The 24218-nt window shown below is 39.3% G+C and overlaps 2 protein-coding genes across 2 annotated transcripts in view; one reads left to right on the forward strand and one right to left on the reverse strand.

The window, feature by feature from the left end:
* JADE3 (jade family PHD finger 3) overlaps nucleotides 1-15725 on the forward strand; it is a 114374-nt gene extending 98649 nt beyond the window's left edge. Inside the window, exons 9-13 of the mRNA XM_004689983.2 lie at nucleotides 800-967; nucleotides 3897-4013; nucleotides 8727-9197; nucleotides 10842-10959; nucleotides 12674-15725. Coding sequence (XP_004690040.2) covers nucleotides 800-967; nucleotides 3897-4013; nucleotides 8727-9197; nucleotides 10842-10959; nucleotides 12674-13572 — 1773 coding nt within the window. The 3' untranslated portion in view covers nucleotides 13573-15725. The remainder of the gene's footprint in view (nucleotides 1-799; nucleotides 968-3896; nucleotides 4014-8726; nucleotides 9198-10841; nucleotides 10960-12673) is intronic.
* The window catches only part of ZNF41 (zinc finger protein 41), a 722252-nt gene that overhangs the window by 437634 nt on the left and 260400 nt on the right, over nucleotides 1-24218 (reverse strand). The window lies entirely within an intron of this gene.

Genomic DNA, 24218 nt, shown 5'->3' on the forward strand with positions numbered 1-24218 from the left:
AGGTATACCAGACCACATGGGGGAACTAGGTGGCCCCCATCTTTTCTATCTAATGTGGAAAATAGAAGTATGAGGAGGAATGTTAGGCAAAATTGGAGGTAGAGAACCCAGTATGTTTTCCAAAAGAATCTTCCTCCCCATACCCAGTAATTCACATATTTGTTCAGCTTTATTCTATAAGGAATTTAAAGTAGCATCCAGAACTCATTATGGAGTATTGTGATTAGTATTCTATTCAACTCAGGATTTATTCACAAGTTCTTTTTCTTCAGCCCAACCAAGTGATAATTGCTAGGATTTGCTGAGTACCTTGTATGCCCCAGGAACTGTTATGCTCTATAAACATCAGCTCATTTATTTCTCAGAAGTTTTGTTCTGATTATTTCTAATACTTTTTTCTTGATTCTAAGAGTATATATGACATGTTGAAGTTGTTCAGTAAGTATATGATTGACTAATTATACATAATCATTGAAGAAACTTTAGAAAATGAAAGAAAAGAAGAAAAAAAAAAAAGAACAAGTAATCCCAAAACTCAGATAGATGGGCTCTCCTATTCGTGTATTTCCTTTGAGTCTTGTTATCCTTAAAGTTACTTTTCACAAGACATGCTGATCTTAGAACAGATGTTAGAAGTTGCTTTTTTTGTTTCAAAATTACTAATTCTGAGATATAAATTTGTCCTGCCTTATGTGTCTCTTTCTCCTAAAAGCAGAGGGTAGTCTGTGACTCCATACTAGAGTAGACATCAGACCTGGTGAGAAAAGCTAACCATCCTGCCATCTTCTCGTGCCTCCAGGCTTGCTATGGTATCCTCAAAGTCCCAGAAGGTAGCTGGCTGTGTCGCTCCTGTGTCCTGGGCATTCATCCTCAGTGTCTGTTATGTCCAAAGAAAGGTGGAGCTATGAAGACAACCAGGACAGGTACTAAATGGGCTCATGTCAGCTGTGCCCTGTGGATTCCAGAGGTAAGAATTCATCTAGGCCTGCAAGGACATTTGCTCTTAAGTATTGTTTCCAAGAACACTCAGGCTTTATGGAGATAATCATGTTGGCCCATGTTTCTTGAGTAATAATGCTTTATCTTGAACTCCCTCACATCTTCCTTGGATGCAAATGAACTTACATGTAAGCTCATGCTGAGTAATTTATAGGTGGTGATACCAGTAGTATTAAGCAAATTTGTATGAGAGGACTCACACAAACGATGGGGTATGAGCAACAGATTTTTTAAAGTGATATTTAACTTAACAAATCTTAAGTGTAGCATTTTCATGTGTAACCACAACCCAGACCAAGATGGGGGAGACACCAAAAGTAACAAGAGAACACCCCAGAAAAATCCCTTAGACCTACTTTCCAGTCCTTATCTGGGTCCCCATTACCTAAGAGCAACTGCCTTTTTGATTTCTGTCAGTATAGATTAGTGTTGATGGTATTGAACATTATCTAAATTAAATCATATAGTATGCATTCTTCTGTGACTAGCACACTTGTAGTGTATGTCAGCAGTCATTCCTTTCTATATATGAGTAGTAATCTGTTTTATGGATATACCATGATTAATTTATCCATTCTCCTTTGATGGACATTTGAATTGCTTCCAATTTTAGGCTGTTGAAAATAAAGTGAGTTGCAGCTCTTTTTTCCCACTGTTATGGGTACCTTTAATTTTTGAAGCTTTTTTCAGAACTTGGACTCAACATTTGACTAAGAGCTTCTTTTTTAAAAACTCTGTCCCTATTATTTAATCTGGTCCTTTAGGTGTTGATATTTCCTGAGGACCTGCATACTCACTATGTTGAATAAAAAGGTCTTCCAGGCATTGTTATTCCATTCTTTTTATGGCTGCTTTTTTAAAAACCTGTTTGGACATTTTACTAACATCCTCTTTCTCCAGACTCTATCCATGTTAGCAAATTTGTTAGATAGTTTAACTGTAAGACAACAGAGATTGCAGCATTCCGTTTGTGGGAGAACTGATAATAAATACTGTATCAGTAATCCATTCTCCTTTAAAACTTCCCTGACTTTGTTCTTGCTAATGTCAGTTCCAGAGGAATTCCTATCTACTATAGAACTCACAGAGTTAAACTGAATGTCGATACATGTTATGATTTCTTATGGATAAGAAGTTAGTATTTTTTTTAATTTATTTATTTATTCGTGCATACAGAACTGGGGTACAGGCCAGAGGCTCAGAGGCAGTGAGAGGTTTCACCAGAGACAGAGTGGGGAGCAGAACAGGCAGATCTACGAAGTACACTGCTGAGGGAAGCAGCGGGCGGGCCAGGAGAGGTCTGCCACGCCATGTGGTCACCTCCGGGGCAGGTGGCAGGCGGGAATCGAACTCATGCGGAAGTGGCTTCAGATTCTCAGTGCGTGCTTTAACCCGCTGCGCCACCAGAGAGGGCCAGAAGTTAGTATTTTAAAGAATATTTTGAGTAGTGGTTTCTTTTTCTTACTAAAAACATCCAGCTAATAGACACAGGAAATGAACTCTCATGTTTGCTGCACTGTTTGTCCACAAATCCCCCAGCTAACAGAGCAGGCTTTCTCAGCAGTTGGAATTTAACTCAGAAATAGTTGTGTTTTGTTTTTAAGTAAAACCTTTATCACCAATTGACATTTCCTTATGGTTTCTTGTACCTTTTAGGCTATTCAAGATCTCTCTGATCTTCCTACTCTTCGTTTCTTGATGTGGATATGGCTTGCCTAGTTTAACCATCCTTATTCTGTAGTTATGCACATTTTAAAGTCTCTTTCTTAGAAACTTGTAGTAATATGTAAAAGAAAAGAAAAAGAGAGGGAAAGGGGAGAGGTGAGAAAAAAGCACTTTTTACCAGAAGTTGCTTGATCCCATATTTTCATAAGGAGATAGACTTTTCTTTTTTAAAAAAAATTCTATTTTTTAAAGATTTATTCATTTATGTATACAAGAACTGGGGTACACGCCAGAGATGGGGGTGGTGAGAGGATTCACCAGAGACAGAGTGGGAAGCAGAACAGGCAGATGTATCACAATACACTGCTGAGGTTAGCAGCAGGCAGGTCAGGAGAAGTCTGCACCATGTGTGTCAGCTTCCTGGCTGGGGATTGAACATGTGCTACAATGGCTACAGACAGCCTCGTAATGCTGTGCTTTAACCCGTTGGGACACCAGAGAGGGCTTCTTCTCTTTGCTTTGCTTTGCTTTGCTTTGCTTTGCTTTGCTTTGCTTTGCTTTGCTTTGCTTTGCTTTGCTTTGCTTTGCTTTGCTTTTCTCTTCTTTTCTTTTCTTTTCTCTTCTTTTCAAAGCATCCCTTTCCTTTCCCCTCTCTCTCAACCATTAATTTCACTTTGAAGCTACTTTGGCTGAAAGAGTAGACTGTTGATAGTTAGGTTATTTTAAAGACTTCTGTTTTAAAATCCTGTCTATCATCCTCATACTTTGTATTTATATTGCTGCAATCTATTCATTACACAATTGCCTTAACTTTCCAACAACATCATGCTTCTTTATAAACAACTGTCACTGTCTGTTTTTTAATCCTTTGTTGATGAAATGAAAGAAAAAAAATACATTGCACCACCTGTAACATGTGATAGGTACTAGATTTTGTGAATTTTAATTTCTTTCTTTAGTAGCTTCCTTTGATTCATTAAAGCATAACTGGTCTCCACTCCTGCCTCTCATCCTATATATGAATTGCTTACATAACTAGAAATGATTGAAGATCTGAGAAGTGGCTAAAGACAGATTTTATTTATTATTGATTCTATAGTAACCTTCAGGGACATAGTTAATGTCATTGTTTTTATTTTTTGATCTTCATGTAATAACATAATTTATAGTTCATGAAAAGTACTTCTAGAATGCTTTGGTGTCTCTGGTTTACGGTGATGTTTTATTTGTAGGTGAGCATTGCTTGCCCTGAAAGAATGGAGCCCATAACAAAGGTTTCTCACATTCCACCCAGTCGTTGGGCTTTAGTATGCAGTCTGTGCAAGTTGAAGACAGGGGCTTGTATTCAGGTAAGTATCCATGAAAAGGTAGAATGGGCCACCACAGAATTGGCCATGCTCACCGGCTCCTGTCTCCTCCCTTCTTATCTCCCTAAATTCCTCTCTTCCTGCCATTCTCCAGAAACCTCCCACTCTGAGATCATTTCTGGAATGCCTATTTTGGATGTTTCCATGGAACCTTCAACTTACTCTTTTCAGTCACCACACTGACATAGGTGGGAAAAAATGCAATTCTAAAATAGCTAGGCCTACCTATGTTCTTGTGGCTCATCCGCTGACTAATGGATGAACTTGGGTTCCTGGATAATTTGACAGATGACCCTGTGCTAAACTAAGTGCATCTCATTTTGGTAGAAGAAGATACATCTGAATGGGTATATTCTTTTTTTTTTTAAGATGTATTTATGCATACAGAACTGGGGTACACGCCAGAGGTGCAGGGGCAGTAAGAGGATTAACCAGAGACAGAGTGGGGAGCAGAACAGGCAGATTGTTGAAGTACACTGTTGAGAGGAGCAGCAGGTGAGATAGGAGAGGTCTGCTATGCCGTGTGGGTCACCTCCAGGGCCAGGAATCGAACTCTCACTGAAGTGGCTGTGGCTAGCTTGCAGTGTTGGCGTCCTAACCCATTGCATCACCAGGGAGGACCTGAATGGGTATATTCTAGTGAGTAGGTTTGAAGTCATTCTCATAAGCACATTTGTTGAATATGGTATGTATATAAAGTTTTGTGAGATATCTTGGCTGAGGGAATTCAGCTGCTTCAAAAAGAAGCACTAGCTGGTGCCCCTACCAGCAGCAGTTGTAGGAGTGGAAGACAGAGTTTGATGGGGCTGGGAGAGCCAGTTACCTCCACAAAAGCAGAAGAGTTAACCCTCCATAATAGGCTTATTTTTTATTCCAAATGCAGCAAGGTGACTTTGTTGGTAAGAGGGAAAGGACTGACTTTCCATTCCCCAGACCTGCTGCATAGGAACTTCAGGTGGGTTGTAGTTAAATTTTCCTGCTGACCTCTTTCACAGAAAAAGGGCCGTAGCATAAAGACTGTGACTATAGGTGCTTTGTGAGGTTCCTTGCTGTTTGGTTCATCCTGTAGATTTCTTGCTGCAGACCTGGAATCAGCCTCCCTCCAAATAACCATAGTGCTTACAGTCTGTTAAGGGAAGCCAGATAAAACACAGGGAAAGTCAAGTAACAGAAGTGATATCTCCCCTCTGATCTTGCAAACACTTAGGGATGAGAGAACAGAAGGGCTGGTGGCCACTGTTGGTGCTAGAGTTTAAATATACAAAACTTGAAGAATGTTTTATACTTAAACAATTTAGGACATTGTTTCAGTGACCAAATTTTGAGAAAATTGCTCTGATACTATCCACTTGTCTGTTCATGGATTTTTAGGGGCTGGAAACTGTCTCTGTAGCAAACACAAACTCCTGAGAATATATGCATCAGGCCCTTGGTGTTCCCAGCCAGGTGTCAACTACTTTTGAGGAGGATACACTATGGGGGAATGACAAAAGTTTTCTTTAGAGGGACAAGAAGTACCTTAATTCATAAATTAATGCTCTGGTGTCCTTTTAAAGATTTGTACTCTAGCCAACTGTCTGATCTAATGCTCCTCCAATAGAAATTACCCCTACATATGTGAATGTGTACAGGGAACATTTTCCTTCTGATGAAGGTATTTTAAAAGCTTGTTTGAATATATAAAAAATTATCTCTTTTTCCCCCTTTAAAAGTAAATAAACTGCAATGAGATACCACTTTATGCTCACTAGGGTAGTAGTAATCAAAAGGGCATACAATAGCAGTTACTGGCAAGAATGCAGAAAAGTCGAAACACTTGTGACTTGCTGGTGAGAATATAAAATGTGCAGTCATAGTAGAAGATAGTTTGGCTATTTCTCAAAAAGCTAGATATAGAGTTATCATATGGCCAAGCAATTCTACTTTATAGTACAAATCTGCAGTTTGAAAGGTCCCCAAAAACACCCTCAGATTTAATAATTCACTAAAACTCACAGAATTTAGAAAACCCATTGTATTCACAGGAAGCTATTACAGTGGAAGAATACAGATTAAACTCAGTCAAAGGAAGAGATGCATAAAGCAGAATCTAGGGGAAAACCAGGCATAACTTCCAGTTGTCGTTTCCAAGTAGTCACATGGGAAGTGCTGCTGTCTTCAAGCAATGATGTATGACAGTACACATAAACTATTGCCAGCCAGGAAAGCTCACCCAAACCTTGGTTTTCAGAGCTTTTAGTAGAAGTTAACCTCATAGACACATGTCTAAACTTAGTCTCCAGTCCCTGCAAAGGTGAGGTTCATAATCACATTGCCCAAAGCCCCCACCATAAATCACATTGTTAGCACAGAATATAAGACATATTCTAGTCCCGCCCCCCCCCACACACACATACAGGACATTCCAAGGACTTAGAGTTTGCCTCTTAGAAGCTGAGGACAAGGGCCCAAACCTTTCATTGGGCAACTCTGTTGCACATTGCCAGAGAACAAGCAAAACATATGTCCACGCAAGAACTGTACACAAATGTTCATAGCAGCAATATTTCATAATATCCAACAAGTGAAAATAACCCAAATGTCCATAGACTGGTGAATGAATAAAGAAATGTTGTATAGCCATAGAATGGAATAATATTTGACCATAATTTTTTAAAAAGATTTATTTATTTATGCATACAGAACTGGGTTACAGGCTAGAGGTGCATGGGTGGTGAGAGGCTTCACAAGAGACAGAGTGGGGAGCAGAACAGGCAGATCGACGAAGTACACTGCTGAGGGGAGAGATGGGCAGGTCAGGAGAGGTCTGCCACGCCATGTGGTCTCCTCCGGGGCAGGCGGGAATCGAACTCATGCGGAAGTGGCTTTAGCTTCTCAGTGCTGTGCTTTAACCCGCTGCGCCACCAGGGAGGGCCTGACCATAATTTTTTAACTGCTACAACATAGGTGAGCCTAGAAAACATGCTAAATGAAAGAGGGCAGATAAGGGCCTTCCCTGGTGGCACAGTGGGTTAAAGCACAGCACTAAGAAGCTTAAGCCACTTCCGCATGAGTTCGATCCCCGCTTGCCCTGGAGGAGATCCACATTGTGTGGCAGACCCCTCCTGGCCTGACCCGCTGCTCCCCTCAGCAGTGTGCCTGTTGATCTGCCTGTTCTGCTCCCCACTTTGTCTCTGGTGGGTCCTCTCACCCTCCACATCTCTGGCCTGTACCCCAGTTCTATATGAATAAATAAATAAATCTTTAAAAATAAAAGAGGGCAGATAAAAACAGCCACACAGTATGTGATTCCATGCTGGAATTACGTAGTGGTTATGGTTGCACAACTTTGTAAATACACTAAAAACCATTGAAATGTATACTTAAAAGTGGTGAGTTTTATGGCATGAAAATTATATCTCAGGTCCTCCCTGGTGGCGCAGCGGGTTAGGATGTAGCACTGCAAGCAAGCCACAGCCGCTTCAGTGCAAGTTCAAACCCTAGCCCCGGAGGTGACCGGGGCTAGGGGGGTGATATGGCAGACCTCCTGACTAGCCCGCTGCTCCTCTCAGCAGGGTACTTCATCAAGCTGCCTGTTCTGCTCCCCACTCTGTCTCTGGTGAATGCTCTCACCGCCCCTGCACCTCTGGCTTGTACCCCAGTTCTGTATGAATGAATAAATCTTGAAAAAAAGAAAAAAAGAAAAAAGAATATCTCTTAAAAGCTGGTTTGTTTTTTTTTAAAGGGCATGACAATACTCCATCACCTTAAATGCTTACAGAAGAAATAGGTGAGATGTAGAAAGGGAGGTTAGTTAATAGAATACATCAAATATATGTTCTTTTTTTGAAGCTAGATGGATTTTATGACAGAAGTTCCTAAGGACATTCCATTTTCATCCAGCTGTCCAGCTCTTATTTGTATATTGCCTTTGATTTTGAGTCAGTTATACTTGTCTCTACGCTCTATAGATTTGACCAGAGAGACATGATCATTTTCAATTTCCCCATAATATCATTTTTATGCCACACATTCATCCCCTTGAGTAGAAAACAATTCTTTTGCTTTCTCTTCCCACATTTTTATCAGTTATTAAGCAACAAAATATATACCCAGTATTTCTAATCTTTTAAAATGTCTTCTGCTACTTGTCTTTTAAATTACTGTCTAGTCTCTTTTGTATTTTCATCCTCCTCATTTTTATGAAGCTTTTCAAATAAATGTTAAGTTTTATGGGTATATATTTCAATGTAATCTAAACAGAGTTTTCCAGTAGAGCTATCCAAAGCTGGGATGCGTGTCCAGGAATGCAGTGAGTGGCTAGATAAGCACTTATTTGAAAAGTAGGAGGGCTTCCCTGGTAGTCAGAGGGTTAAAGCACAACACTACGAAGCTACCCAAAGCCACTGCAGTATGAGTTTGATCCCTGGCCAGGGAGGTAACCCACATGTGTGGTAGACCTCTCCTGTCTCACCCACTGCTCCCCTCAGCAGTGTATTTTAGTCATTCCACCTGTTCTGCTCTCCACTCTGGTGAATCCTCTCAGCCCACACCCCAATATTGTATGGATAAATAAATTAAACCTTTTTTTTTTCTTTAAAGAGAAGAAAGGTAGAAGTGGTGTTGGGAGACAGTGATAATGAAGGTAGAAAACCAGGTACTCTAAAAAGAGTACCATCCCACCCAATCCTGTGTATGTATCTTTTCTTCCTGCAGTGCTCCGTGAAAAGCTGCATAACTGCCTTCCATGTCACCTGTGCCTTTGAGCACAGCCTCGAGATGAAGACCATCCTAGATGAAGGAGATGAAGTGAAGTTCAGGTCATACTGCCTCAAGCACAGCCAAAACAGACAAAAACTTGGAGATCCGGAGTTCCCCTCACACAGGGCTACAGAACAAAGCCAAGCCAAAAGTGAGAAAACCAGCCTACGGGCACAGAAGCTTCGGGAGCTAGAGGAGGAGTTCTATTCCCTGGTCCGTGTGGAAGATGTAGCCAAAGAGCTGGGGCTGCCGACACTAACTGTGGACTTCATCTATAACTACTGGAAGCTGAAGCGGAAAAGTAACTTCAATAAGCCATTATTTCCTCCAAAAGAGGATGAAGAAAATGGCCTGGTACAGCCAAAAGAGGAGAGTATTCACACTCGCATGAGAATGTTCATGCATCTACGGCAAGACCTAGAGAGGGTAAGGTCACCAGCTATGACTCGTGTTCTAGGTCTTGGTCTACATAGACGTGAAGGTCCACTTCCAGCTTAAAAACAAAAAGTTAATCCCATTTATAGTGGGGTATTTTGTGTCTTTTCTTATCATCTGCTTTAATATTAGCCCCAGACATTGGGCTCTGCTTAAATTTGGCAGACATACTCAGAGAATTGGAGAGTCCTCTGAACCTTAAACATGAAATACTCAATTTGGCTTACTTTTTATTCACTATTGAACCTAAATTGACTCAGGTACATTTTATTGACATAAGACTGCAGACTGAAAAAGAATTTTTGTTTTATTCAGGAAAATACTAGGTCATGTGTCTCAAACTCAGCACTGTTGACATTTTGGGCAGGATAGTTCATTGTTGTAGGAAACATAAGATGTTAGCAACAGCCCTGGCCTCCACCCTTAGATGCCAGTAGCATATCCTCCCTCCCCCAACACATACACATACTCAGTTGTGACAATCAAAAGCATTTCCAGACTACTATACACCCCCTGGAGTCAAAATCATCCCTGGTTGAATGCCACTGCAGTAGGTGGGTATTAGTAGGTAGGCATTAAATTAGAAACAGCAGAGTTTCAAGAATATGTTAGGCACTGTGTTGTGTTTGTCTGGAGAGTTTTGTAATCAAGTACAGTTATAGAGATGGCTTGTTTTTTCCTCTCTGCTACCATAATTTGGAAGGGGACTGATAGATTTGGCTGACTTTGTAAAATTTGAAACGTGCATATATAACCTTTACTATGTACCAACACTGTTCTAAGTATTTTATTTTAAAAAAAGATTTATTTGTGCGTAGAAGAACTGGGGTGTAGGCCAGAGGTGGAGCGTGAGAGGGTTCACCAGAGAGGGTGAGGAACAGAAATACACTGAAGTACACTGCTGAGGGGAGCAGTGGGTGAGACAGGAGAGGTCTGTTGTGTCATGTGGGTCACCTCCCTGGCCAAGGATCAAGCTCAGGCCACAGAAGTAGTAGCATAATAGCGCTGAGACTTAACCCCTATGCCACCAGGGAGACCCTATTCAAGCATTTTATAAGTATTAACTCATTTAATCTTAAAATGGTTCTTACAGATCGATAAACTGGGGCACAAAGAGGTTGAGTAATTTGTCCATGGTGGGGTATATGAGAAAGTGAGGAGTTCACCCTATGGTTGTGGAAATTTGGCTGAGCTCAAAGTGTGAGTAAAAAAGCCACTTCAGTCTTCCCAGCAGATGTTCAATCTCCTGGTCCAACATTCATTAGAAAACCATAGTGGATGTAAGTAGCATTGCCATCATCTGTAGTCAGGTATCTAAAAATAGGGGTAAAATGTTAAATCAACATTCATGCTTCCCAGTCTGGCTCTGCATATAAATACTGAGCCAATAGCAATGTAGAGAAAATGATTTCAGGTGGTGACTTTGGAATATTTTTCGTGTGCAACTGATTGATATGGGAGCTGTGATCCCATGATTGACCATGCTACATGCTATATGGCTCTCATCGTTTTATCTTTTCTTATCCCACTTCCCATCCCCGGTGACTTTAGTTGTCTTAATTTTAGCCAACCAATTTCAGATGTTGGGTTTGTATAACATGACAAAAATCTCTTATCTGGGGGTTGGGCTTTCAGGTTCGAAATCTGTGCTACATGATAAGCAGGCGAGAGAAGCTGAAACTGTCACAAACCAAACTGCAAGAACAAATCTTCAGTTTGCAAGTCCAGCTTGCTAACCAGGAAATTGCTGCAGGTAATCTCTCTATTACAGATGTCCTATCTAATATGTAGACTCTGGTTACATCCTCTCTAACAATTTAAATTTTATGTCAGTTATTCTGCTTAAAATCTTTTGAAATTCTTATATCTCATTTGCCCTAGTCCAAACCTGATAGAACATTGCCCACTTCATTGTCAACTTCTGTGGGTCTGGGGGAAGTTCAGGTCTCTGACAGAATTTAGGAGTCATTAGTTGGAGTCATGAAATTATTTTATAAGTGTCAGATTTATTTAGAAATGAGTATGATAGGATTTAACCTCAATTTACAGAAAACATTGAATACCAAGGTTACACATCTTAACAATAGTCTGCTAAAACAAATACTTAACTAAAATCTCTAAAACTTGTTGACTAAGAACTGAGCTAGATGACAGAGCAGCCAGAAAGACAGCGCCCCTCCCTGCAGGATATGCTGGTGAAAGAGACTGGTGAGCATAATTACAGTACCCTAAGGGTAGGGAGCTTGACCGGAGTGATAACAACAGATTCAGTGACATATTTAACCCCATGTACCTCATTTAAAACAGAGGTCAGTGGCCAGAGCCTGGGCAGCCAGCAATCATTGGCAGGATGTACAGAATCCATCTCCTGCAAGAGCCAGCCACTGATGGAAAAGACAAGAACCAGGGCAGAGCAGGAAGGAGCCTCTGCATGTGGAGGAAATTGGCCCCTAGACTATATGACTTCTGATTGGTGGGAGTCAAATTTTCTTATGGTTTTGGCATTAGCAGATGGCAGCTTCTAGTAGAGACAGGAGCTGTGAGTGTTCGGTGTGTACCCTTACAGAATAAATGCTACCCACTGAAGCACCTAAGAGTTGTCCTTTCTATAGGCCATTTTTATGAGACTACAGTAAAATGATAATGACCAAATGTCAAGTCCATATGCAAGGACTTTTTTGGTAGTTTGGTAGTGCTTTTTTAGTTCAGAGCACTCAAAATAATAGGAGGAAAACCTGTTAAGATTTTCAAGTGATGAACCAGGTAACTGTTTGCCAGTACTACTCAGGCTAAACCTTTAGCAGACCTTTGGCAGCAATGTCATGATTCTTTTCTCTGACATTGCTACTACAAAATCTGTTCCATGCCTCCATGAAATTGTTTTTGGTTAAGGACATAAAATGAACTGTAACCACCCCCTGCCACCTCTTTTAAAGCCCAGTTAAAACACATACCTACAGACTCTTGCCCCTGTGCTAATCCAGACTGTATTTGACTTGCTTTAGGAAGATCTGGAGAGATTAGAGGGTAGAGTGTGAAATACCCATTTAAGGCGATGCATCCTAAGTGATGTGTGATATCTATCCCTGCACCCACACAGACACACAAATAGGGAGACCTTGTTCTAAGCCATTGATAGTGAGATTCTTTTCAGAAATGGAAGGGCCATCAGAGATAGAGGTGTAGGAGGCAGCACAATCGTGTTCATGATCATTTTATTTTCTGAGAGAGCAGAAGTGAACAGGTTGATAATCACCTAGCAAACAGTGGCTTTGCTGAGTTTTCCACCCCACCCAAATCTCTTGTTCTACTCACTATATCATGGGGTATGTGGGTGTGGGTGTGTGGGTGTAAAACAAGTGCTTGTTAGACAGTTTGAAGAGTGGGTATGTGAACTTTCTCTGCCATCAGCACGTACTCTGTTATTAAAATCAGTTGTTAAAATGAATCTTTCTTTTTGATCTCAGGACTTCCTTTGACAAATGCACTAGAAAACTCATTGTTTTACCCACCGCCAAGAATTACCTTAAAGTTAAAAATGCCCAGATCAGCCTCGGAAGACTGCAGAAACAGCTCTACAGAGCCTGATCACGGACCCCTCTCTCCTGAAAGCAGCCCCCCTGTTCTCAATATAAGGAGCACGCAGGAGTCACTAGAAATGAGAATGAAGTCATACCCAAAGTATCCACTAGAGAGCAAGAATAACGGTTTGATGGCCAGTCTTGGCCATTCTAGGAGTGAAGCAGTAGATCCTAGTCCTGCTTGGAGAACTCCTCCAGAGTTCTGTCATGGGCAGTCAGTGGGTAAGCCTCTGGTCCTTCAGGCTGCCCTTCATGGGCAGTCTTCCATTGGTAATGGGAAAGGCCAGCATAGCTCCAAGTTTACAAAATCCAATGGCCTGGAGAGCAGCTGGTCAGGGAATGTCACCCAAAAAGATAGTTCTAGTGAGCTATTCAGTGACCGTGAGTCTGTACTTAGTTCCCACTTGACCAGTCAGAGCAGCTTTAGAAAAGCTACTGTGGAACACTTCAGCAGGTCCTTTAAGGAGGCCACCAACAGGTGGGTTAGGCCCACAGAGGACCTCCAATGCTATGTGAAGCCAACCAAGAATATTAACCCCAAAGAGCAGCTATGGGGTAAGCAGTTTTTCAGGCGTTCTGCAGGGAAAGCTCCATATCAAGAAAACGATGGGTATTGCCCAGATTTGGAGCTGAGTGATTCAGAACCAGAAAGTGATGGGAATAAAGAAAAAGTCAGGGTACGAAGAGATAACTCAGACAGGGAAAATCCTCCCCATGACTCTAGACGGGATTGTCGGAGTAAATGCAAGCCACATCCCCTTTCCCATAGTTCAATGCAGAGGTGATTTTAAAATTCCAAGAATAACCTTTGCCTTTCCCTCTTACATTGGGGAAAACTCATACACCAAACTGATTCTAATATGTTTTTGGAGTAAATGTAGTAAGGAGGATAGAATGTTTCCACAATAAACTGACTTCCAGTTTTGAGACCATTTCAAGTCTAATTTTCATGAATATATTATAAAAATTGCAGACTGTCTGAAGGTTTTTGCCAGAGGCTATTAAGAACACCTGAGCCCAGAGTATTTGCTCAGTAAATACTAGAGGGCAGCTTTCTAGTTACATTAACACATTTATGAGCATACATGTTAATGGTCCTTGCATTGTTAATGCATTTGCAAGAGACCATGGTTATCAGACACTAAGATGACTTATCTTTTGAAGCTACAGCATCTGACTCCCAGAGTTCTGTATAAGGACGTTTCTAATTCTACTGGTTTCTGGAAGCCCTCTTTGGGGAAAAATCAGGAACCAACATCTCAGATACTGTCATACTCACTACCCTCTTCCTTTGCTCTGCACAAGGTTGAGTTCCTTTCACAGTATCTTAACTTACTGAGTCAGTACTCCTGATGCTTTCAAGTATCCAGTGCCTGTTCCTAGACTTGCTGGGGACGCACTTATAACTATTTCGCCCAGCTAACAAGCATAAAAGGCTAACTTGTGGATAGTGTTTACAAAAGTACAAAAGTACTACTTCTAAGGAAAATGCTCTGATTTTCTCAGTTTAGGCATTTGTGAAGGATCCCAGAGCCTTTCCCAAAGTGAGACCATTTCTGGGGGATTTGTACCAGGTCAGGGTTTTTGTGTTACTGTTTTCAAATAAGTTCAACTTAAATAAGTTTGGCTGACAGTTTTTGTATACCTGCTTTAATGTTTATAAAATTTTTATTGAGCTATAATTAAAAATATAGTAAAGTGCACAGAGGTTAAGTATTCTTACCTGCTTTAATTTTGAAACAGATTTTTATTATCAAACAGAATTTGAAAGCATGTGTTTAACACATGGATATAATTTAGCTTTGTACCAACTTTGAATCCAAGGCAATTTCCCAAACAAAAAGGCTGGAGCCATTTTTCAGAAGTTGCTTATACCTGTTCCCAAACTATCAGCCTTGACTACTTTCTAGGAGGAAGAGAATAATCACATGGGGGTGGGGATTAACATGTCTGCTTCCCATTTACTGAAGGGGAAGATGTTACAATTTTCAAAATGTGAAGCTGACTATAATTCTCTGCTCTCTTTTCTTCTTAGCCTTAAATTAATATTCTCTTCTAGTTTGGGAAAGTGTAGTGGGAGTTTTCAAACTTAAAAGGCCATTTTAGATTTTTTAAGTTGCTTACTGGTGAAACAGCCAAGCTACATTAGGTGCCCATTGATACAGGCTGGGGCCACCTCCTCTCTGTCATTAGGAGAAACTCAGCAGGTCTCTCTCCACTATTGTTGTTACAGCCTTGTTAATGGGTTCATTTGCTCTTGGGTTTATTCCCCTCCCTTTTTGACAACTTCTATGTTTTTCCTCTCTTTTGGCTACATCTTCAGAATGTTTCTTTTGTGCCTGTATACATGTGTGAACATGCTCTAGTATGTGTGATAGGTGTCCTGTATTTTGTTTGAATGGAAGAGTTATGGATTATCCAAAATGAGGAAGAGAATTTCTCCAATTTATGCACTAGGTTTCTGTGCTTTTTCTTTGAGTTCTTCTGGGGTAGATTCTAATACACCTTCATAATAATGAAATTATAATGGAGCTGTGTTGTGAATTCCTTCTGTTAGAGGCCAGTGCAGTAGCCTATGTCCTTTCATGCCTTTCAATTCTGAGTGAGTGGGAAGAAAAGCAAACATTGAAAAGTGCTTCAGCCAAATTCCATGTATAATGCCATTGGGAAGAGTATTGACTAATTTCAGTCAGGGAAATATAGTTGTAATATTTTTACAGAATTTTCCTAGCTAAATGAAGGAGCCTTCAGTTGTATAAAGTTCAATTGCCCCAAAATGTATTTGCTACATTTTGCTGTTGTTTGAAGTATTACCTCTTAACCTTTGTTAATTTTTTTCATTTTGTCTTATATAGTCCAGTTTTCCAAGATAAACTCAGTCTTTTTTCAAATGTCACCTTTTTACCAATACTTTTTCATTAAATTATGAAAACTGCTAACTACTGTCAGTGTGGTAATTTTTTATTTTGGAATGTGGGTGTTAGAAAATTTAATATATGTTCATTTTCTTTTTTAAAATCTTACTCATCAAACACTGATGTGTTTAAGGTAGAAGGAAGAGGAGGAATTAAATGTTTAGATGCACAGATTCATGATTTGTATCAATAACATGGAGCAGAAAGAACTGGGAATTTGAGCTCTATCCAGAAACCATGATTTCCTTAGGCTAAGATAATATCTTAGAATCATTATAAAAAAATCACCAGGTAAAATGGTCCTACCTAAATTCAAAAAATTTGGAAGGCTTAGATCAGATATCACTTAAACATACATTATTTTCTGTATTCATTCTGTTTGCAGCCACTAAGTATATTGATGTTACAGGAGTTATGTACATGTCATGGGAATGCTTTGAAGGCATTTGCAAACATTTTCATTGTGTTTTGAGGAATGTACTTGCCCAAAGGTCATTGGGTAATTTAATTGTGAAAATAGTTAAAGGATAAGGTGGTTTCTTTCTCTCCCCTTTGCTCCCTATCCTCTCCCCCTTCTTGTGAATGCTAGTTGTTTTGATAGAGAAACAAAACTACAAATATGCCCTTGTAGCTACAAAAGCTATTGGGTTTATACTAATGTCTGTATTTCCAATGGGAGGTAAACCTTTGTCTTTGTGTGAAGAAACTTTTAAATTCAGAGACTAAAGACACAGTCTTGGGAAGGGGTTTTCCTCCAGGATTTCACAGTCCTCAGATTACTTGCTTACCCTTAAGAGTAAAGGGAAAATACATGATAGTGTAACTGGAAGTCTGGAGCTCAGGCTGCTTATCACCACAAAGTGCCAATAAAGTAAAGGCAGGAATTGAATCTTTAAGGTGTATTTTAATCAGATAGCTGGCAATCTGGAAGACAGAGGGTTGACACCCCAAAGAAGCCAACTGAACATTTCATTTCCAACTGGCTTTCTATAGTGAATTGAACCAAGACAGTACAGCAGTAAGCAGGCCTTCACCACTACCAGTAGCTCATCATCACTCTCCTGGACACCTGGCTTCAAGCACATCCCATTGTATTGAATCTGGTCTACAGATAATAATGCTGGCTTCCCACACTCCTTCAGACGTGTCCTTGAGTTTAAAAAAAAAAATTAACTCAGAGCAGACAGGCCATAAAAACTGTGTGTGCTGATTTCCTGCTGTACCATGCACAGTGTCCTACCCAGTCCCCCTCTTTCCTAGCTCCTAAGAATAGGAGTAGAATGTTAATTTACCACCAGATAATTTTCATGTAGTACCAAAAAATGCATCTTATTTTTTTAAAGTATTTATTAGATTATCATAATCTTTCCAAATTTTATGGAGTCATCTGTATGTTGTATTTTCAAAAGTAACTCAGGTTAATAAATAAAGGCCTACTCACATGGGAGTTCTGGTGACACTGTTCAGCACAAAGGGGGCTTGTGTGAATTCAACCTTTTTACTTATGGATTAGAACAAATTACATGAAGATAGTTGTCCTTTAAATGAGTTGGGAAGAGAAGTACTCAAGCTTCTAGACTTGTGTCTCCTATTCTATCCAGTCACTGGTAAATTCTATGACCTGATCTTGCCTAAATAATAGTAACTCATTTTGATAAACTCTCAGAGCACCCCAATTCATATTGGGTTACCTGACTGTGAGTCCTCACCTAGTGCTTAAATGGGCTTAAGATTCAACTGCAGGCACACACAAAAGTTAATAATGGCTTTATTTACAAGAGAAAGGGAAAATTAATAACTCCTGGAAAAAAGAGAAAGAGAGATAAGTTGGTTAATGTATCCTACTAGTTCTCCTGACCTGGAACTCCAATAGCACCCTGAAAACCAGTGAAAACCCAAGAGACAAACTGCAAGGGCAAGAGATGCCCCCCTCCAAAGCCCACATATCTGGTTTTATACCCAAACATTGCTCCTTAACTCTACCCTCAGGTCCCAGCATGCTTTCCTTAAGGACGCTGGGATTTGTAGTTCAGTGTCTGGGGTGAGGACAGAGTCCACAATACCTGCATCTGTAGAGTTCATTCAGGACATCCTTTCCCCCTAAAAATTTCTCATCTTGTTTTATTTCTCTGTTGGTTTCTTTTTTTCTTTTTCTTTCTTTCTTTTTTTTAGATCTAACTTCCCATCCAGATACTGCCATCTCATCTTACTCAGATGAGTTTGGGTGTAAGTGTTCCAGGCTCAAGACCTGGATACTTCAATCTTTACATTTCTTTCCCTTCTCCTCACTACTCCCACCCCACACTTGCAATTTCATTTATTTTAACTAATAAATGTCAGGTTATAAACAAGCAGGAAAGAACTACCTTTTGAGTTTGTAAAGTGAAATCATTAAGCTGCTTCCATGTATCACACGTGGACATAGGCACTATTTTAGTCCTTTCTCCCATATGATGACAAAAATTTCATGCCAAGAATTGCTGACATTTTGAAAATTGTAATCCCATTGAATTAATCACCTCAGCCTCAAAAACTAAAGACACTTTAGATTGAACATTTACAATCTTAGGTTTTCAACTGCTTAGGAAATACAATGTTACATACTTAATCCTGCTTCAAGTAAGCCACACATATGTACCAGGATGCTGGTGACTTCTCATCCTAACTTTTCTACTTTCCAAGACAGGATCTCTACTTGATTCTGACCCCTTTGCTCCAGCTCAGCAGACAGGTGACCATAACAATAAAACCAACAATGGTGCTGACAAGCCTTTTTCCCTTAGTGGTAACAATGAGCAAGATCAAACAGGAATGTCTGTGTCTTTGGGGAAGAATTTATGCCAGTTCCCTTGTCCCCCAGTCCTCAAAAATGGACTGAGAACTACAAATGCAAAAGTCAGTTGTCTAAAGGTCAGTTTCAAGACAGCCATTTAGATCCCTTAGGGAAGCCACCCAAGACCAAAACCTTTGGTAGGACAAACAAGACTTGTTTGGGACCACTCAGAGCTTCAGATAATATGAATGGCAATATTCATTGTGCTTTTTCTCTGTATCAGGTCCTTTGCTAATGAAGCCTTTTAATGAACTACTTTATATTTAGTTCTCGTGCCAAAAACCATATGAAGATGGTGCTCCATTTGATACATGTGAAAACTGAGGCCAAATGGTTAGAAGATAGTTGTCAGGCCTCCACAGCCAGTATATAGCAGTACTAGAACCTGGAAGGTTACCTTTACAGCTCATATTCTTGGACACATTGTTTGACTGCTGCCCTCTAAGCCCCCTTTTCTACATTTTCTAAGGTTACCCTGAGATGTAATCCTCATCAGGTTCAGGAAATTCCCTTCTTAGTTTGCTGATTATTATTACCAGGAATGGATGTATATCCAGATATGGCAAATACCCTCACAATGGGTACTAGAACTTCAACATGAATTTGTGTGAAAACAAACATTCCTTCTATAGTAATTTCCAACTGATATTTATCCCAGAAATGCATGGTTGATGTAACAGTTGGAAAAGATCAGTATAATTTTCTGTATCTTAACATCTACAAAAAAATCTATAGCTAATACCATATGTATTTTGCTCTAATCTCAGATGACCTGATTGTCTCTATAGAAAATCAGGTAGAATCTCCCCTCCCCCACCCCAAAGCTACCAGTACTAATAAATGAGTCTAGCATTGCTGCAGCTTAAAAGGTCAGTTTTTTAAAGTTGTATTTTATATACTAACAAGGAACAATCAGAAATTGAATTTTTTTAAATGCCATTTATGATGACACCAAAAAATATGAACTATTTAGGTATAATTCTGGCAAGAGATGTGAGAGAACTGAATAGTGACACATACAAAGCATTGCTCAGAGAACTAGAAATCTAATAATTGGAGAAATATACCATACCCATAAATCAGAAAGTTCAGAATTATTAAGATGTCACTTACCCTCAAATTGGCCTATATATTAAATAAAATTCCAGTAAAAATTATGCTAGCTTTGGGGATAGGGGTTAGAATCGACAAACTGGTTTTAAAGCTTTATCCTCTGAAAATGGAAAGGACTTAGAGTAAGAAAAAACATTTAAAATGAGGAAAATTAAGTTAGAGAAATGACACTACATGATTTCAAAACATTTTAAAGCTACAGTAATTAAAACTCAATTGGTATTAAGATAGGCATGGATGGAGCAGAACAAATTCAAAAGTAGACCCACACATGTCTGGGCAACTGATTTTCAACAAGTTGCACAGCATATTTAGTGAAATAGAGGATCATACTCAACAACTCTAAATTTGAAAGCTAAAACTATAGAGCTAGACAAAAACAATCCTTTAGGCCTTTAGATTTCTTATATACCATACCAAAAGCACTTTCCATAAAAGAACATCCTGGTAATTGCGCATCATCAAAATTAAAAACTGCTACATGTTGAAAAGCACTATTAATATGATGAAAAAAGAACTGACAGAAGGGAACAGATTTGCAAGTTGTTGTAGAGGCATCTATTGAATCGACCATGTCAAGAATCTTTAATTTACTAGCAAAAAGAGCAAGTAATCTCCACAGGCATTTTAGTAAAGACATAACGTATGGCAAATACATAGAAAGATGCTCAACACCATTAGTCATTAGGGAAATGCAAATTAAAAGCACTACACTACCCTATTGTAGTAGGCAAAATTAAAAAGACACATGCAAAAATCGCCATACTAAATGATGGTGAGGATGTATTTGAACTGTCATGTGGGAAGTGGGAATGTAAAATGGCACTTGTCAAGAAGTGTGGAAGTTTCTTACAAAGTTAAGCACACACCTACCCTAGGATATAGTCATTCTGCTCTTAAACATTTACTTGAGAGAATTGTGAGTAAATGTTCATATAAAGACACAAGGTTTCAAAGTGGCTTTATTTGTAATAGCCAGAATTGGAAACAACTCAAATATCCACCAGTACTTGAGTGGATAAATAAGTTGTGGTGCTTACATAGAGGGGTACCTCAATAATAAAAAGGAATAAATAAACAATGAAGATGAATGCATCCCAGAGTAATTATGCTGAATGAAAGGAACCAGACAATGCATTCTGTATAGTTCCATGTTTATGAAAATTCTTTGTATATGAGTAGCAACGTAAGCGACTGGTAGCTAGGATCTTGGAGGGGCAAAGGGGGGATAATAAAAAGGTAGGAGAAAACTTTTGGGAATGATGTTGAAATCGTATTTTGATGTTTTGGGGCATGTATACATATGTCAAGCCTAATCAGATTATATTCAGTTTACTGTTTGTCAGATATACATCAATAAAGTTATTAAAACAAAACACTAAAAGGGCTGCTTCAGTTATATCTTTGTGTCCCTAAGAACTTGCTGTCATGGGCCTAAAGTCAGAAGGTGTTATGCAACCTCTGATGGATAATGATTAACCTTCAGTCAGGCTCTAGAGACACAAGATTACACAAGTGCTGTTTTTAATGGCCTGTGGAAGTGTCTCATGGTCTTCTGAATCTAAAACTGCAACTCTTCTATACTGAACACCTGCTTCCTACTATTATGTTCTCTACCTGACATAATTTCTCTAGGGTCAATTTGAAATTACCATGGCCACACTGGGGAATTTTTAACATGAACAACAGTGCTTAGAACAAAAGGGAACGAAGCCTTCATGAGATTGTTTTTGTCTGAGAGAAACCATATTTTTTAAAACATGGGAGGCTATAAAAGCTTTTTCTACATTCACCACGGATTAATGAGTAGTAGCTTTTAAAGTATTCAAATTGGTAAAGCTATAAATGTCCTGAGGTACTGTGTTAACGAGCTATAATCTCAGTATCTTTGTCTCTTGTTTGCCAAAATGGGCTTTCTTTATACTTCCCTCTCCGTCAAAAAGGAACATGATTATGGCATGACAGAACTCTCCTGTCTCACCCGCTGCTCCCCTCAGAAATGTATTTCAATAGATCTGCCTGTTCTACTCCCCACTACTCTCTGGTGAATCTTCTCATCCCTGCCCCCCCACCTCTGGCCTGTACCCTAGTTCTTGTGTGCATAAGTAAATAAATCTTTAAGAAAGGAACATGATTAGCCTTTTATAGTGATAATTTCATGTTTGTCTAAAGCTGGCTCCCTTTCAGTTTTTTGTTTTCTCTCTTTTACCCCAGGGAGAACTTTAAAGATTAACTGATCAAAAAAAAAACAAAAGGATTTCACTTGCTATGTGTACACTCTAGGAATATACAGCCCAGGTAAACTTAAAAAAGTCTTAAGAGCAGAAAATGTTATTAAATGATGTTCTTTCTGTGGCTATTGAATATTTACATAATAGCCTTTGCTGTTATCATTATGAGATAAGAAAAATAAAAATGTTAATTCCAAGATAAGGAAGAGTCTTTTGAAATTAGTGTACCATTAAAAAATAATGTAACACAGTATTTTATTTTGCTTAGTATGAGTCCAGGGTTATTTAAACCTTCCAAATTTCCCACACTGGTTCACAGGTTTAACTAAGTTACCATTGTCTCCACAGTGCTTATATATATAGAGAGAGATATATATAGACATAGATATATAGATATAGATATATATGGAATGATAAGAAGAAATGTCTTTTTGTAGAGTTTAATTTTATGAAATTCTCAAAATACTATGAATCAAAAAAATTTAACATGTTAGCTAAGATTGACGTTTCCAGATCCCAAATTTAAGTCCTTAAGTAAATTACTAAGTTAATTATTAAGTTAATTATGTATAAGCTTGAGATGCCTGGACAGTTTCCTAAGTAAGAAACAGATAAAAAACACTAGTCATTGAACATAATTTTAAAACATTTTATTTCCTAGAAAGGCACTATCCTTATCACCCATACATTGGGGAAAATTGTAGGAAAGTAATGAAATTCTAAAACCATAATTATCAAAGCTCTCAGAAACCCCTGGAACATCCATGACCTAAACTATTGTCATCATCCTTGATGGCAATAAGAGCTCCCTACAAGAGCAGCTACAAGTTGACATGACTAGTTACTGCAGGGGGCTCATAATACCTCCAGCTTTATCAACAACAGGAACAAGCTGCATTTTCAAAACAGCCATCTAAGCACCCTCTGCATGATCTCAAACCTGAAGGTTTGTTTTTCTGAAGAGAGACCAGAATGGTCCTTAAATCTCAATGGGAAAGACCTTATCAGGTACTGTTAGCAACTGACGGCAATAAAACTCCAAGATACTGATACTTGAGTTCATACTTCTCAACTTAAAAGACACACATCACTTTAACCTGACTGCTAGATGGCCATTCCATAAAGACACTTTAATCGGGATTCTTAGGAACTCTCCAGAAACTGCTGACTGCTGAAGTGGATAGCTTCTGCCCAAGGTTTGTTTTCTCATTCTTAACAGTCTTTTTCTTTCCCATTACCACTCATCTTGTCTTTGTATCTTATACTCTTATAACCCACATTCTGATGGGCTTTCCTCAGACCACAGCTACTGCTCAGGATTTAATTGCTGACACAAATATAATCTTTCTTTAAACACTTTAGAATGCACATTTTCTTTTATAGGCCCCTTCTGCTTCTTAAATTTTCCTCACATCACTAATCCCAAGCTTTGGTCACATAAAAATTGATTTCATATCAACAAAATGTTTGTGCTGACATCACAAGAACTCTACAGCAGAACCTAGGGAAGTAATACTGGGGCTATGCCTAACTAAAAATATTTGTTTTCTTCAGAGATGCACTTTTCAGGAACTGTTTAATCCTTTCAAGTTATCGACTCACTTCAAGGAACATACAAGTAGCTCGTGCAAACTAATACTGAGAACCCCAATAGTCTGTCTCATTTAGATACCTTTTCTCATGTGGTCATCTGATTTATCCACTTGCCACACACTAACATCCAATATATTCAGGCAGATTGTTAGAAACTCAGGTATTTAAAACTATCACCCCTCCTAGTGTCATGTTATCATGAAAAGAAGAGGCAAGTACAAGTGTATTTGGTTAACCCAGGGAAGACAGATGACTACATGCATACTTGGTGAGCTACAGTTCCCACAGTGGTGGGAAAATGACCCCAAACTTTTCTTTGACCCTAGCAGGTACTATAAATGATAGAATTTCTATTCTAGACAGTGTTCCTCCAAAACAAGTTCACCAGCAGAAATTGTCATTGAGCAACCCCAGAACCCTCATTTCCTTCTAGCCTAGTGGGGTTTAGGCTCTGGCAAATGCATCTTGCACTTACACAGACACCACAGATCAAATAGAACAGATTCTGATGGGGCTAAAAGAAAAAGCCGCTGGGCCCACTACAAAACACCAGGTGGACTCGGACATGTTCCCACAAGCTGGCTCGGTCACCTGGCGCCTCTCTCCAGGGTCTGTTGTGAGGACTGGTCGTCCTCTTGTGCCTGGGAATCCTGGTACCTCTGGCCGATGCATCCTGTCCAGAGTCTCATGCTACCCGCAGCCCTCGTCACGTGCGGATTCAGCAACTCATCCTGCAGCAAAAGAAG

Source organism: Condylura cristata, unplaced genomic scaffold (genome assembly GCF_000260355.1).
Source record: "Condylura cristata isolate star-nosed mole 26May11 unplaced genomic scaffold, ConCri1.0 scaffold00027, whole genome shotgun sequence".
Lineage (NCBI taxonomy): Eukaryota > Metazoa > Chordata > Mammalia > Eulipotyphla > Talpidae > Condylura > Condylura cristata.